The 12,059-nt window shown below is 40.6% G+C and overlaps 1 protein-coding gene across 5 annotated transcripts in view; it reads right to left on the bottom strand.

The window, feature by feature from the left end:
* Positions 1–12,059, bottom strand: part of CLCN3 (chloride voltage-gated channel 3) — an 83,172-nt gene that overhangs the window by 61,991 nt on the left and 9,122 nt on the right. For 4 of the 5 annotated variants that reach the window (XM_073805733.1, XM_019932345.3, XM_019932346.3 and 1 more), the window contains exon 2: positions 9,026–9,201. In XM_073805733.1, coding sequence (XP_073661834.1) covers positions 9,026–9,185 — 160 coding nt within the window. In that variant the 5' untranslated portion in view covers positions 9,186–9,201. Of the gene's footprint in view, positions 1–5,715; positions 5,822–9,025; positions 9,202–12,059 lie in introns of those variants that run through there. The other variant, XM_019932347.3, reaches the window with a different exon arrangement.

Genomic DNA, 12,059 nt, shown 5'->3' with positions numbered 1-12,059 from the left:
ATTAATAAAGGATTGAAATTTAATTTTTAATACGGTAAATATGGATAGCTATAACCTACATTTAAAAAAAAAAACAAGCTTGTTAGGGTCCTCAATAATCTTTTAAGAATAGAAAGGGATCTTGAGAACAAAAAGGTCTGAGAACTATTGCCTTAAAAGGTATACTTAAATATTAGTTAAAACCAGGCATTTTGTGAATACATTTTTTTTTTAATGTCTGTGGTAGCTACTCCCTTTAAAATCTATCATAGCTGCAATCATCATGATCTTGTCACATGGAACATAAGTTTTGGACCTTCTGTTAATCATTTACCTATGACTTCCAGTAGGAACAAAATTATTTTCAAAACAAAGACCCCCAACCCTGCCCACTCTTCATTAAGAGGCCTTCTAGCGGCTTCTATTCAGTCTTAGGTTTTGTTAGGCTTTTCAACTTCTTAAGGAAAACGAGCTGAATGTAAGTAAATAGCTCCGTTATAATTCCGAAATATAATTCTAAAATCACTGCTATCTAATATATATCAAACCTTCAGCAAAAAAAAAATCGATAATAATATACCTTGATGACTTCTGAAACTCTTCATACTGTCCATCTATTCCAAGATACTCTAAGATACACCTATGGATCCTGCCAGATCATCATAAATAATCAATGCCTGTACCATATAATACAGTACCCTTGTGGAATTAGGTCTTGTGATTCAAGTCAGCAATACTGATGGATGTTATCACAAAAGCCCTGTGAAAATCACTGCTGTTTACTCCAAGCAAAGTCTTGAAAACTCAGTCTAGTACATAGATAGGAACCACTTCATAATGTTTAACTAAACAGGTTCCCTCATTTCACTTGCTGCTACAAAGCTTAGAGCCAAATTCCTAGTCTCCCCTCAGAAAGTAAGTAGTATATCGCTAATGTTTTCATTGGCCTCATTCATCTCTACATTTTATGTCATTTCAACCTGTTTTCCTTTTGCTTCAGGCTTCTCAAATACTTATGTTAATTACTGAATTTTGTGTACCTTTATACGCTGCTTTACGTCCTTTCTTTCAAATGAAGTAAAGCATTAGTATATTACTCACTGTAAATACATTCGCACTTTTACCTAACAAGATGTAAGATCCTGGTTAATATGAATCCACTTCTAAGAAACAGCTCAGTTTCCTGGGGCTGACACCATGCTTCTGTGTCTAGCAGGACAAAGGACTGGACCCTGCACTGGCAGGTTTGGCCAAATCCTAAGAGGTATCCTGTAGATGGTCAGCCAGCTTCTGGCATGGTCCCTCTGCATCCACTTCGCCAGGCCTTTCCTGCTGAAATTTCTAGTAGAGACACTTCTGACAAACACACCACCCAGAGGGTATGTGACAAATAAAATCACAACATTTTGAATAAAGCTAAATCTAACAGTAGATATGCAAATGAAAATGCTGGAATCTCTTGTAACAGCTCAGAAGGTTAAGTTAAGTGTTTTTTTTTTGTTTGTTTTGTTTTTTGCAGTACGCGGGGCTCTCACCGTTGTGGCCTCTCCCGTTGTGGAGCACAGGCTCCGGACGTGCAGGCTCAGCGGCCATGGCTCACGGGCCCAGCCGCTCCGCGGCACGTGGGATCTTCCCTGACCGGGGCACGAACCCGTGTCCCCTGCATCGGCAGGCGGACTCTCAACCACTGCGCCACCAGGGAAGCCCCCAGGTAAGTTAAGTTTGAGCAGAGGTGGAAGGGTCACAAGACCTAGAACAGAACGACCCACCTCTCAGCCCATGCAGCTCTACGTGGTTTCTGAGTTCTGAGGCTCAGGATGTGATACATATGTGAAACAGAATACAACCATCTGTGTGATGTCTCTGCATTCCATTCCCAGTGATTATATGTCCCAAGGTCTTGGAAATAAAAATAACACCTGACATTTGAATTTAGTATTTCCGAGTTGGTTTAAGGTTCTCTATAGACAGGAAACAGAAGCAATCAGGAGCAAGCCCTCTGGATGCTACCGTTCCTTGCCCACTTCCTCTCTCGGTTTGTGACACTACCATCCACACACAATCTAGAGAGCTGGGAGTGACTCCTGATACAGCAAGTAAGCCATACTATTCACAATTCACGCGTGACGAAGCGGGATAGAAGAATCTAAATGTTAAACTCATTACCGTCATTAACACGAATTAACCGTTGAGAGTTAATTTGCTGAACAGTGGCCGACTCTAGTTTTTACCCCGTCAGCCAGTTCTCTTACTCCCAGTGAGAGCCGTACATTTAAGAATAACACTTCAGTTGTACAGAGGAACGCGCGTGTGTTTCATCTTCAGTGACGCAAGAACCTTATGGTTCTCTTTAATGAATACAACTCTGACAACAACACCTTGGCACTCTCTTCCTGCTACTTGTAATGAAAAATTTTGCATTTTCCAAAGAATCTGAATTTTAGACTAAAGTGACTCACTCAATATACTTAATATAAATACATATCAAGTGTAATTTTTCAGCTTTTCACTAGCTTAGATTTTCGACACTACTAATTAGTCATCATTACTAAGGATAACTTCTATTTTTTAGTCACAGTGTGTTCTGGATTATTTAGGATTCACTCTGAGCAGACAAGGCTGATTTCATTTTTGAGATTTGGGTCCATCTCTTTGCTTTCAAAACAAGGGCTAGCTATGTAACAAATAAGTAACTCAATTATCCAGTGGAGTCAGGGGAGTCCAAAGTGGTTTATCTCTACAACCTAAATCCTAATCCAGAGTCGTATTTTAGTTTTAGAACTATATCTCTTTTTAATACTACCAGCAATGTTCCTGACATCTCACTTGAACGCTAAATTAAAAGAAAATTGTTCAAGTTGGGGGAACAAAGTCTAATACACCTAAAGGGGAAGGAACACAGGAGAAAAGAGTACCACTGCTAGTTACAGAGGAAAAAACTCAGGCAAAGTGACTTGCAAGGGTTACAGAGCGAGTAACTGGCAGAGCCAAGATGTAAGTTCAGGTCTACAACTTGAAAGTCAATGAACATAAGATTTCTACTCAACACATATGCCAAACACTACCAGTTCTTTCCAGTGATTAATTATTCTTTGGTATTCTAGAGAGATATTGAGTCAAAAGAATATTTAAGACTCAACTGGGGCTTCCCTGGTGGCACAGTGGTTGAGAGTCCGCCTGCCGATGCAGGGGACACGAGTTCGTGCCCCGGTCCGGGAAGATCCCACATGCCGCGGAGCAGCTGGGCCCGTGAGCCATGGCCGCTGAGCCTGTGCATCCGGAGCCTGTGCTCTGCAATGGGAGAGGCCACAACAGTGAGGGACCCGCATAATATATACACACACACACACACACACACAAAGACTCAACTGCTTGTCCATTGTCTATTTCCATGCTCCACACACAGAGCAGACACAGAGATGAGCTCTCTTCTTGGGCACCTGCCTTGACCCGGGCAGGGAGGTCTCGCTGAGGCCCGCACTTCTACCGCAGGACTGTCGTCTCCCAGCTACTGTAAACAGAACCACTTCGGCTCTGCTGAAAGAAAGGGTATCACCATCCTACCAAGGACATTCGCTGTCTCACAACCTAATATCTTTTCCTACCGCTGGGCCTTCATGCATTATCTCCCTTTCCAGAACACTCCACAATTCTAAACAGGTATTGAAATAATATCCTCTTTTCGAGATGTAAAATTTATAATCTGTACCACCCAATTGGACACTTAGATAGTTGTCGTCAACCACTGTTCCACAACTTGTACCTTCAACCAGGCTAACTCAGAGGACAGACTCTGTATGAGAAACATTAATGGTTGCTTACCCTATGGTCATTCCAACTTCTCCCTTGTTAACAGAACCTTAATTTTGTTTGGTTGGTAATGTGCCTAACTGCAAGGAACAAATCATGATTGTTCTAACCAGTCAAAAAGCCTCCTAGTCAGTGATCAGTCTAGGTGTGGTCATGTAACCCACTTCTGGCCAGTGACGTACGAGTGTGTTCTGTGTTCTAGAAAATTGTCCTCCCTGATAGAGAAAAAAAAAAAAAGAACAAAAAAAGACCCTTTCTTCCCCCCTTGCCCCTTCCTTCCTACGTGACACTGTGTCCTATGGAAAACCATGAGTGAAGACATCACCAACACTGGACGGCAGTGTGGAAAGATAGAAAGAGCGAGGTCCTCCTGTGTCTTTCTACTGCCCTGCATTACTTCTCTGTTTCACACACAGGGCCAAGGAGCTACTTAAACACAGAAAAGTGGGTATGCTGTTAAATTTCACCTGATTTTTCAAATTATGAATACATGTGTTTAGCTGGTTTATAACTTGTAATTAAAATTAGGAAAAACTCCATCAATGATGAGGTGAGCCAATGATTAATAACAGCAAAATACTGCTGCTGCTGTTTTTAAATCAAAGAACATTTAACAAAATAGCCGGAGAAGATACAAGGCGTGAGAACCTGAAGTGCCAACACTGAGAGAAGAAGTGAAACAGGTAAACCTAACAGCCTTGGTCACTGTTTGCCCTGAGTCGCTTCCTGGTTCAGAGCAGCACCGTGACTGAGAGGCCCAGCTGGGAGCTTTCGCCAGTCTCACGGGGCCACGGAGACAAAACCACCAAGGCAAGTGGACTTGAACGGGCCAATATCCTGGAGAAAAGAGAACAGTTCATGCTATGATGCTTTTCCCTAAAAATATCTACAATTCCTAAACTTCGTGAGCAGGAGGTTGAGAAACCAAGCACACGGCAGTGGTTAAGAGACTAAAATGATAAGCACAGCTGTCATCAGTTTCAAAATGCCAGAGAGACAGAAACTGAATTTAAGGGCCCAAAAAAGAGAAAGTCTTCGTAAACACACTTTAGTAGGCTTTCTACTAAAATCCTCAAGGGGCTGTGCCCTAAAAATAAAGTCAGCCCAAAATAGACTAACCCTCATAAAGTCTGAAACCAGGCTGAAAATTCTCTCCATCTTTGATGGGATCATTGTAATTGGATCCTAGACTACCTGCCTGCCAAAAAAAACTAAATACACTACGGTGAAGATATCATCCAGAGCACCTATAATTATTTGTACACAATGTCCAGCAGTCTGTAAAAAAATTACAAAGCCCATCCAGCCACAGTCAGGGCCAAAAGACTGAAAACCAAGAGGAAAAAGGGGCAAAAGATACAGACCCACAGGTGATCCATACATTAGAAGACACAGACTTTAAACAAGTGATTAATAGGGAAAAACACACACACACACAAACACTGAATTTCTCCCAGAATACAGAAGTCTACTTAAAAATAATCAAATGGAGGGACTTCCTTGGTGGTCCAGCGTCAAAGAATCTGCCTTCCAATGCAGGGGCCACGGGTTCAATCCCTGGCCAGGGAGCTAAGATCCCACATGCCATGGGGCAACTAAGCCCACGTGCCACAACTACTGAGCTTGCATGCCTCAACAAGAGAGCCTGTGTGCCGCAAACTACAGAACCCACGCACCCTGGAGCCTGCGCGCCACAACGAGAGAGAAGCCTGCGCACCACAGCTAGAGAGAAGCCCATGCGCCACAACGAAGAGCCCGCACCACAACGAAAGATCCTGCGTGCCTCAACGAAGACCCTGCGTGCCGCAACTAAGACCCGATGCAGCCAAAAAAATAAAGAAAAAAAATAATCAAATGGAAATTTTATGACTGATAAATAACTGAAATTCAAAACTTGATAGAAAACAATGAGATAGCACTACACACCTGTTGCAACAAATCCAGAGCACTGAGAACACCAAATGCGGACAAGGATGTGGAGCACTGGAACGCTCATTCGTTGCCGGGGGGAATGCAAAATGGCACGGCCACTCTGGAAGACAGTTTGGCAGCTTCTCACAAAACTAAACATAGTATTTGATCGAGCTATCATGTTCCTTGGTATTTACCCTAATGAGTTGGAATATCCAAATGAAAAAAGGAAAATACAGAAAAGAGCATAAGAGACACAAGGATCTCAGTGAAAAGATGTAACACATGTGAATGGAGTCCTAAAAGAGGGGTCGGGCAGAGGTGGGGAGCAGGGGAGAGGGCAGAAACAGTATTTGAGGACACACTGGTCAAAATTATCCAAAGATGAAATAAAAAATAAATAAATAAATCAAGTCACAATTCAGGAGTTCTAGTAACCCCAGCCAGAATAAATACAAAGAAAACCAGTTAGGCACACTATGGTTAAGCTTCTGAAAAACCAAAGACAAGGAAAAAAGCCTTAAAAGAAGCCAGAGTAGGGGAAAATACCACTGATAGCTGACTTTTCAGCAGAAGGCAAATGACACCAAAATTACATCTTTAAAGTGTTCAAAGAAGATAACTGTAGATCTGGAATACAGCTGCAAAAATACCCTTCAAAAACAAAGGTGAAACAAAGGCTTGTAACTGTGTGAATTTATTGCTAGTAGATTATAATTAAAAGAAATACTAATGAGAGTTCTTCAGGCGGAAAGATAACTATCCCAGACAGAAACATGAAAATGCAGGACAGAATGAAGAGCAATGGAAAAAGTAAAGCCACAAAATCTAAATAGGCATTGACACAAGATGACAATAATAATGTCTCATGCAGTTTAAAATATATAAAGAATTAACAGAGAGGACAACAATGGCACAAAAAGCAGGAGGGGGGATAAAAAGAGGTAAAGTATTGTAAGGCCCTTACATTTCCCATAAAGTGGTAAAAGTAGTAATTTATAGTAGAACTAATAAGAGTGCATGTTATAATCTCTAGAGTAACCCACCAAACAGAATAAAAGAGAATGCATAACTAACAAGGTACTGGGGGGAAGAGAAAGAAAGAAAAGAAAAAAAGACAGCTGTGACAAATAGAACATAAATATAGTAGATTTGAACTTAAATATATCAGTGGTTACCTTAAATGTAAATGGACTACATTTACATAAAACCAATGTGAAAAACAAAAACTCATATATATGCTGGGTTTTGGTACAAAGATAGCCAAGTATTTCAATGTAACCGAGTAAAAAGTCAAGAAACAGACCTACAGAAATACATCCACTTGACAGATGACAAAGATGCCAGTGCAGTACTCTGGAGAATGGAAGGTTTTTTCAATATATGAGCCAACTAGTTATCCATATGGGAAAAAAATGAACCTGAACACTTAACTCACATCACATATAAAAATTAATTGCAGGTAGATTATAAATCTAAATGTGAAAGACAAAAAATAAAACTTCTAGGAGAAAACGAGAGAATATCTTCTTGACCTTGAGGTATGGGAAGCTATCTTAAACAGAACACAAAAAGTATAAAAAATAAAGGAAAAGATTAACTGCTTTTCATTAAAATTGACGACACCTTCATCAAAAGATTCCATTAAGAGTGAGAAGGGGGCTCCCCTGGTGGTTGAGAGTGGTTGAGAGTCCACCTGCCGATGCAGGGGACACGGGTTCATGCCCCGGTCCGGCAAGATCCCACATGCTGCCAAGCGGCTAAAAAAAGAGTGAAAAGGCATACCACAGAGCAAGAGAAGACATTTGCAATACATAAACCTAAGGAAGGACTCAATCGGAATGCATAAAGAACTCTTATAAAATAGGTAAAAAGATTGAACAGGCACTTCAAAAGAGGCTATCTAAAAAGCCAATCAACATACCACAGGCATTTAAACTCACAGGTCATTAGGCAAATGTAAATTAAAACCAAAATATGAGATTACTGCACCCACAATTAGAATAGCTAAAATTTTAAAAACTGATAACATCAAGTATTGGTGAAGGTGTGAAGCAACCAAAACTCACACACAGCTGACAGAATGTACAGGTTACAACCTGAGATGAGATTCTGAGGTATAAATCCTACAGAATTGTGTAAATGATATGCACTAAAATATATGTATATGAAAATTCTCAGCACCATTATTATTAATAGCCAAAATCTAAAAAATATATATTTTAATTAAAAAACCTAAATACCCTTTAAAAATATATGATGGGTAGAACAGATAAACTGCAGCATATTTACACAATGGCATACTACATGGCAATGAAAATAAATTTAACTACTGCTATATAAAGAAAACAGATGAATCAAGACATAAGTAAATGACACCAGACTCAAAAGAATATATATAGTATAAATCCATTTATATAAAGTTTAAATACCTGCAAAAGTAGTCTGTGGTGATAGAAATCAAAATAATAGTTACCTTTGAAACTGGAAGGGGGAACAAGGGAGGATTCTGGGGGAACCAGTCATGTTTTATTTCTTGATTGAGGTATATAAGTGGGTTCACTTTGTAGAAATTCATTACTTTCCACGCTTGTGATATGATGATTGTTGTGATGGTTAATTTTATGTGTCAACTTGACTGGACTTCAGGATGCCCAGATAGCTGGCAGAACATCATTTCTGGGTGTGTCCGTGAGGGTCTTTCCAGAAGAGATAAGCAGTTGAATCGGTAGACTAAAAACTTTGCTCTCTGCTTGATTTGGGATATCTTTCTTCTGCCCTGGGGCATCAGCACTCCTGTGTCTGGGCCTTCGCACTCAGACTGGGATTACGCCACTGGCTGCCCTGGTTCTCAGGCCTTTGGGTCTGGACTGGAACTACACCACCAGCTCTCCCGGGTCCCCAGTTTGCAGATGGCAGACGGTGGGACTTAGCCTTCACAATCACATGAGCCAATCTTTCATAATAAATCTCTTTCTACATGCCTCTCTCTCTCTGTGTATCCCATCAGTTCTGTTCTTCTGACAGCTCCAATTACAGCTGTATACCTCTCTGTACTACGTATACTAAAATTTTAAAGTGTACCTATATACAAGGCTTTCTTTTGGGGTAATGAAAACTAGACACAAATGGTAGTTGCATAACACTGTAAAGGTACTAAATGCCACTGAACTGTACACTCTTAAAATGGTTAAGTTTATGTTACATGAAATACCACAGTGAAAAAGAAAAATAACCCCAAAACTTGACCTCAATAAAACAATGTATATATTTATTAGCAGACATTCATGACTATAAATACTAAGAGTTGTAATGCCAAACTTACCAACTGCTGTGTCACCATCTAACAAGTTGTCATCTTCAGAAGTCTGAAAGTCCATAATCACACCTGCTCCGTCTAAAAGCTCCTCGTCACTACTCGCACTTGTTATACTGTTGTAGCTGTTTCTATAGTAGCCTCTATGAAACAGCTGCTCAGACTCCATTTAGCTGTCTGCTTATCTGAAAAAACAAAGGGGGAAAAATGGCTTTAACATTTTCCCAACATATAATAAAAATCATCTACTTAGGGCTCCCCTGGTGGCGCAGTGGTTGAGAGTCCACCTGCCGATGCAGGGGACACGGGTTTGTGCCCGGGTCCGGTAAGATCCCACATGCCGCGGAGCAGCTGGGCCCGTGAGCTATGGCCGCTGAGCCTGCGCGTCCGGAGCCTGTGCTCCGCAACGGGAGAAGCCACAACAGCGAGAGGCTCGCATACCGAAAAAAAAAAAAAAACATCTACTTTAATAAGTCGAAGGAAACTTCTGATCTCTGTATTAAAAATATATATATACTAACTTGATTCACTGTAACAATAGCTAACTCTATTGTGTTAAGTCTTTGGGGATCATTTAATAATTCTATTCTCACCAAGAAGCTGTAAAAAGGAATGAAGAATTTCTTCAGGTAGTGGTATAAAACAATCTCCAAGATCAATCGTTAAGTTAAAAGACAAAGTACAGAGAAGGGTTTATAGTACACTACAATATATGTGGGGGGTCCCCCGAAAAAGGGGGGCTGTGGTAGAGGATGAAATACAGTACACAACTGGTTGTGTATGTACAGTCCATCTCCGGAGGGAGTTCCAAGAAAGCTCCCCACAGGGAAAAGGAACAGTGACTGAAGTACCAGGTCTGAGAGGGAAACTGTATGCCCCTTTTGAATACCTTACCAGATGCAAATACTAATTTTAAAATACTGTCATTTACACATTTTTAAAATTTCATTCTCCTTTCATCATTTTAAAATTTATTTATTTATTTATTTATTTTTGGCTGCGTTGGGTCTTAGTTGCTGCACACAGGCTTTCTCTCGTTGTGGTGAACGGGGGCTACTCTTCATTGCAGTGCACGGGCTTCTCATTGCCGTGGCTTCTCTTGTTGCGGAGCACGGGCTCTAAGCGCACAGGCTTCAGTAGTTGTGGCGCACGGGCTCCGTAGTTGTGGTGCATGGGCTTAGTTGCACCGCGGCATGTGGGATCCTTCCGGACCAGGGCTCGAACCCGTGTCCCCTGCGTTGGCAGGCAGATTCATTACCACTGCGCCACCAGGGAAGTCCCCATTTAAAATTTAAACCTTCAGAGCCCATGGTCAAATATCAGCCATGAAAAGTATAATAGGTCACGATTTCTATTTTTTCCCAGCAGATAACAAGTAAGCACACGTTTCACTGTTCTTACTCCATACTTTAAAAACAATGTAACTCCTAAATAGTTTGATGTTTTAAATGCATCCACCTACTTGCTCAACACCCAAATGACAGTTCAACATTAGTGAGCTAGACACCAGCAACAGGCTTGAGAGGTTCGTGTGTGGGACTTGAAAGGTGAAGCCGTAGGAGCGGTCCACCCAGTAAGCCTAGTAAAGCAAGACTTCTTAGCTTTGTCATGATGAGTACACATAGAAAGTAAAGGATGAATGGAGTGACGCGCACTCCAATTCGAGTGCTGAATTCTAGCACTGAAGATTTGAAGGGGTTTAAGATAATCTCTTGTCCTCAGTAAATGTTCCTTCGGCACATGGAAAAACAACCTCAAAGAGCTGCAACGATTAAAAATTATTTGTAGTTAAAAAAAATTTATTTGTAAAGCTTTTACACTTTTTAGAAAAATAAAATACTGATAACTACTTTTAAAAGGTATACTATATAAATTCCCTAACTTAAAGACCACCTGAGAGAAGGTGAAGCTTGAGAGCTCTAGTCTCAGCATCTGGCACAGTGACTGGAACATAATATACAGATAATAGTGGTCAAAATGCCAGACTGTTTTCTCAATCAACCAGGTGAAAAAAGAGAAATGAATTCAGTCTTCAATAAACAAATCCTCTCTACAACAGTGTTAATCTGGTCTTGGGAGAATAACCAAAACCTAGCACCTAAGTTACAAAGAAAACATTAAGTATTTACCACTTTGCAATTTTATTAATGTTTTATGATTACCTCCACCAAAGACAGCCTATTATACTGAGACTTGTTAGAATATACTAATTAAAACAAGAGTTTTGGGCTTCCCTGGTGGCGCAGTGGTTGAGAGTCCACCTGCCAATGCAGGGGACACAGGTTCGTGCCCTGGTCCGGGAGGATCCCACATGCTGCAGAGCGGCTGGGCCCGTGGGCCATGGCCACTGGGCCTGCACGTCCGGAGCCTGTGTTCTGCAACGGGAGAGGCCTCAACAGTGAGAGGCCCGCGTACCGCAAAAAAAAAAAAAAAAAAGTTTTATTTTAAGGTAAATGTTAAAATAGAATAGTATGAAAATAACTGTTTATGCTAAGAACTCTGCAGTATCCATAGAGGTGATCAAATTCAATATTGTGCCTCTTGACTAAATAACTAAAAGGCTTTTAAAAGAAAATAAGGATTAATAGTTCAAGAGTCATTTTAATTTTGATTAGCAAAGCACATATGCTAAGATTTTGCAAAGGACACAAACATTCTATTCTTCACTTCTTTACACGACGGTCACACTAGAAGCGCTATACATGTGATAACATACGTCAATGAGCGTTAATTCGCTAGAGGCTATAGAACACTGAGAAATCGCTCTAAAATAAAACTGTCTGTGTCCTAGGCCCTCAATCAGCAAGTTCCAACATAGCTCCTACATTTTATCCCTGAAAGTCCTCAAAAACCACTAGTGATGACTGCTAACTTAACCCTTTCAAAATGTCTAAAAACTTCATATCACGAACACCTCTGAGACATCTAGACTCCATACCTTTCCTTATAACAAGAGCAACCAACTCTGTTCCAAAGGTTTATTAAACTCAGGCCTGCATGGGTTCCTATTTCTATAAATTCAATAACTTAAAAAGAACTATTC

The sequence above is a fragment of the Tursiops truncatus genome, chromosome 6 (assembly GCF_011762595.2).
Source record: "Tursiops truncatus isolate mTurTru1 chromosome 6, mTurTru1.mat.Y, whole genome shotgun sequence".
NCBI classification, from domain to species: domain Eukaryota; kingdom Metazoa; phylum Chordata; class Mammalia; order Artiodactyla; family Delphinidae; genus Tursiops; species Tursiops truncatus.
This window is presented reverse-complemented; position numbering and strand designations above follow the sequence as displayed.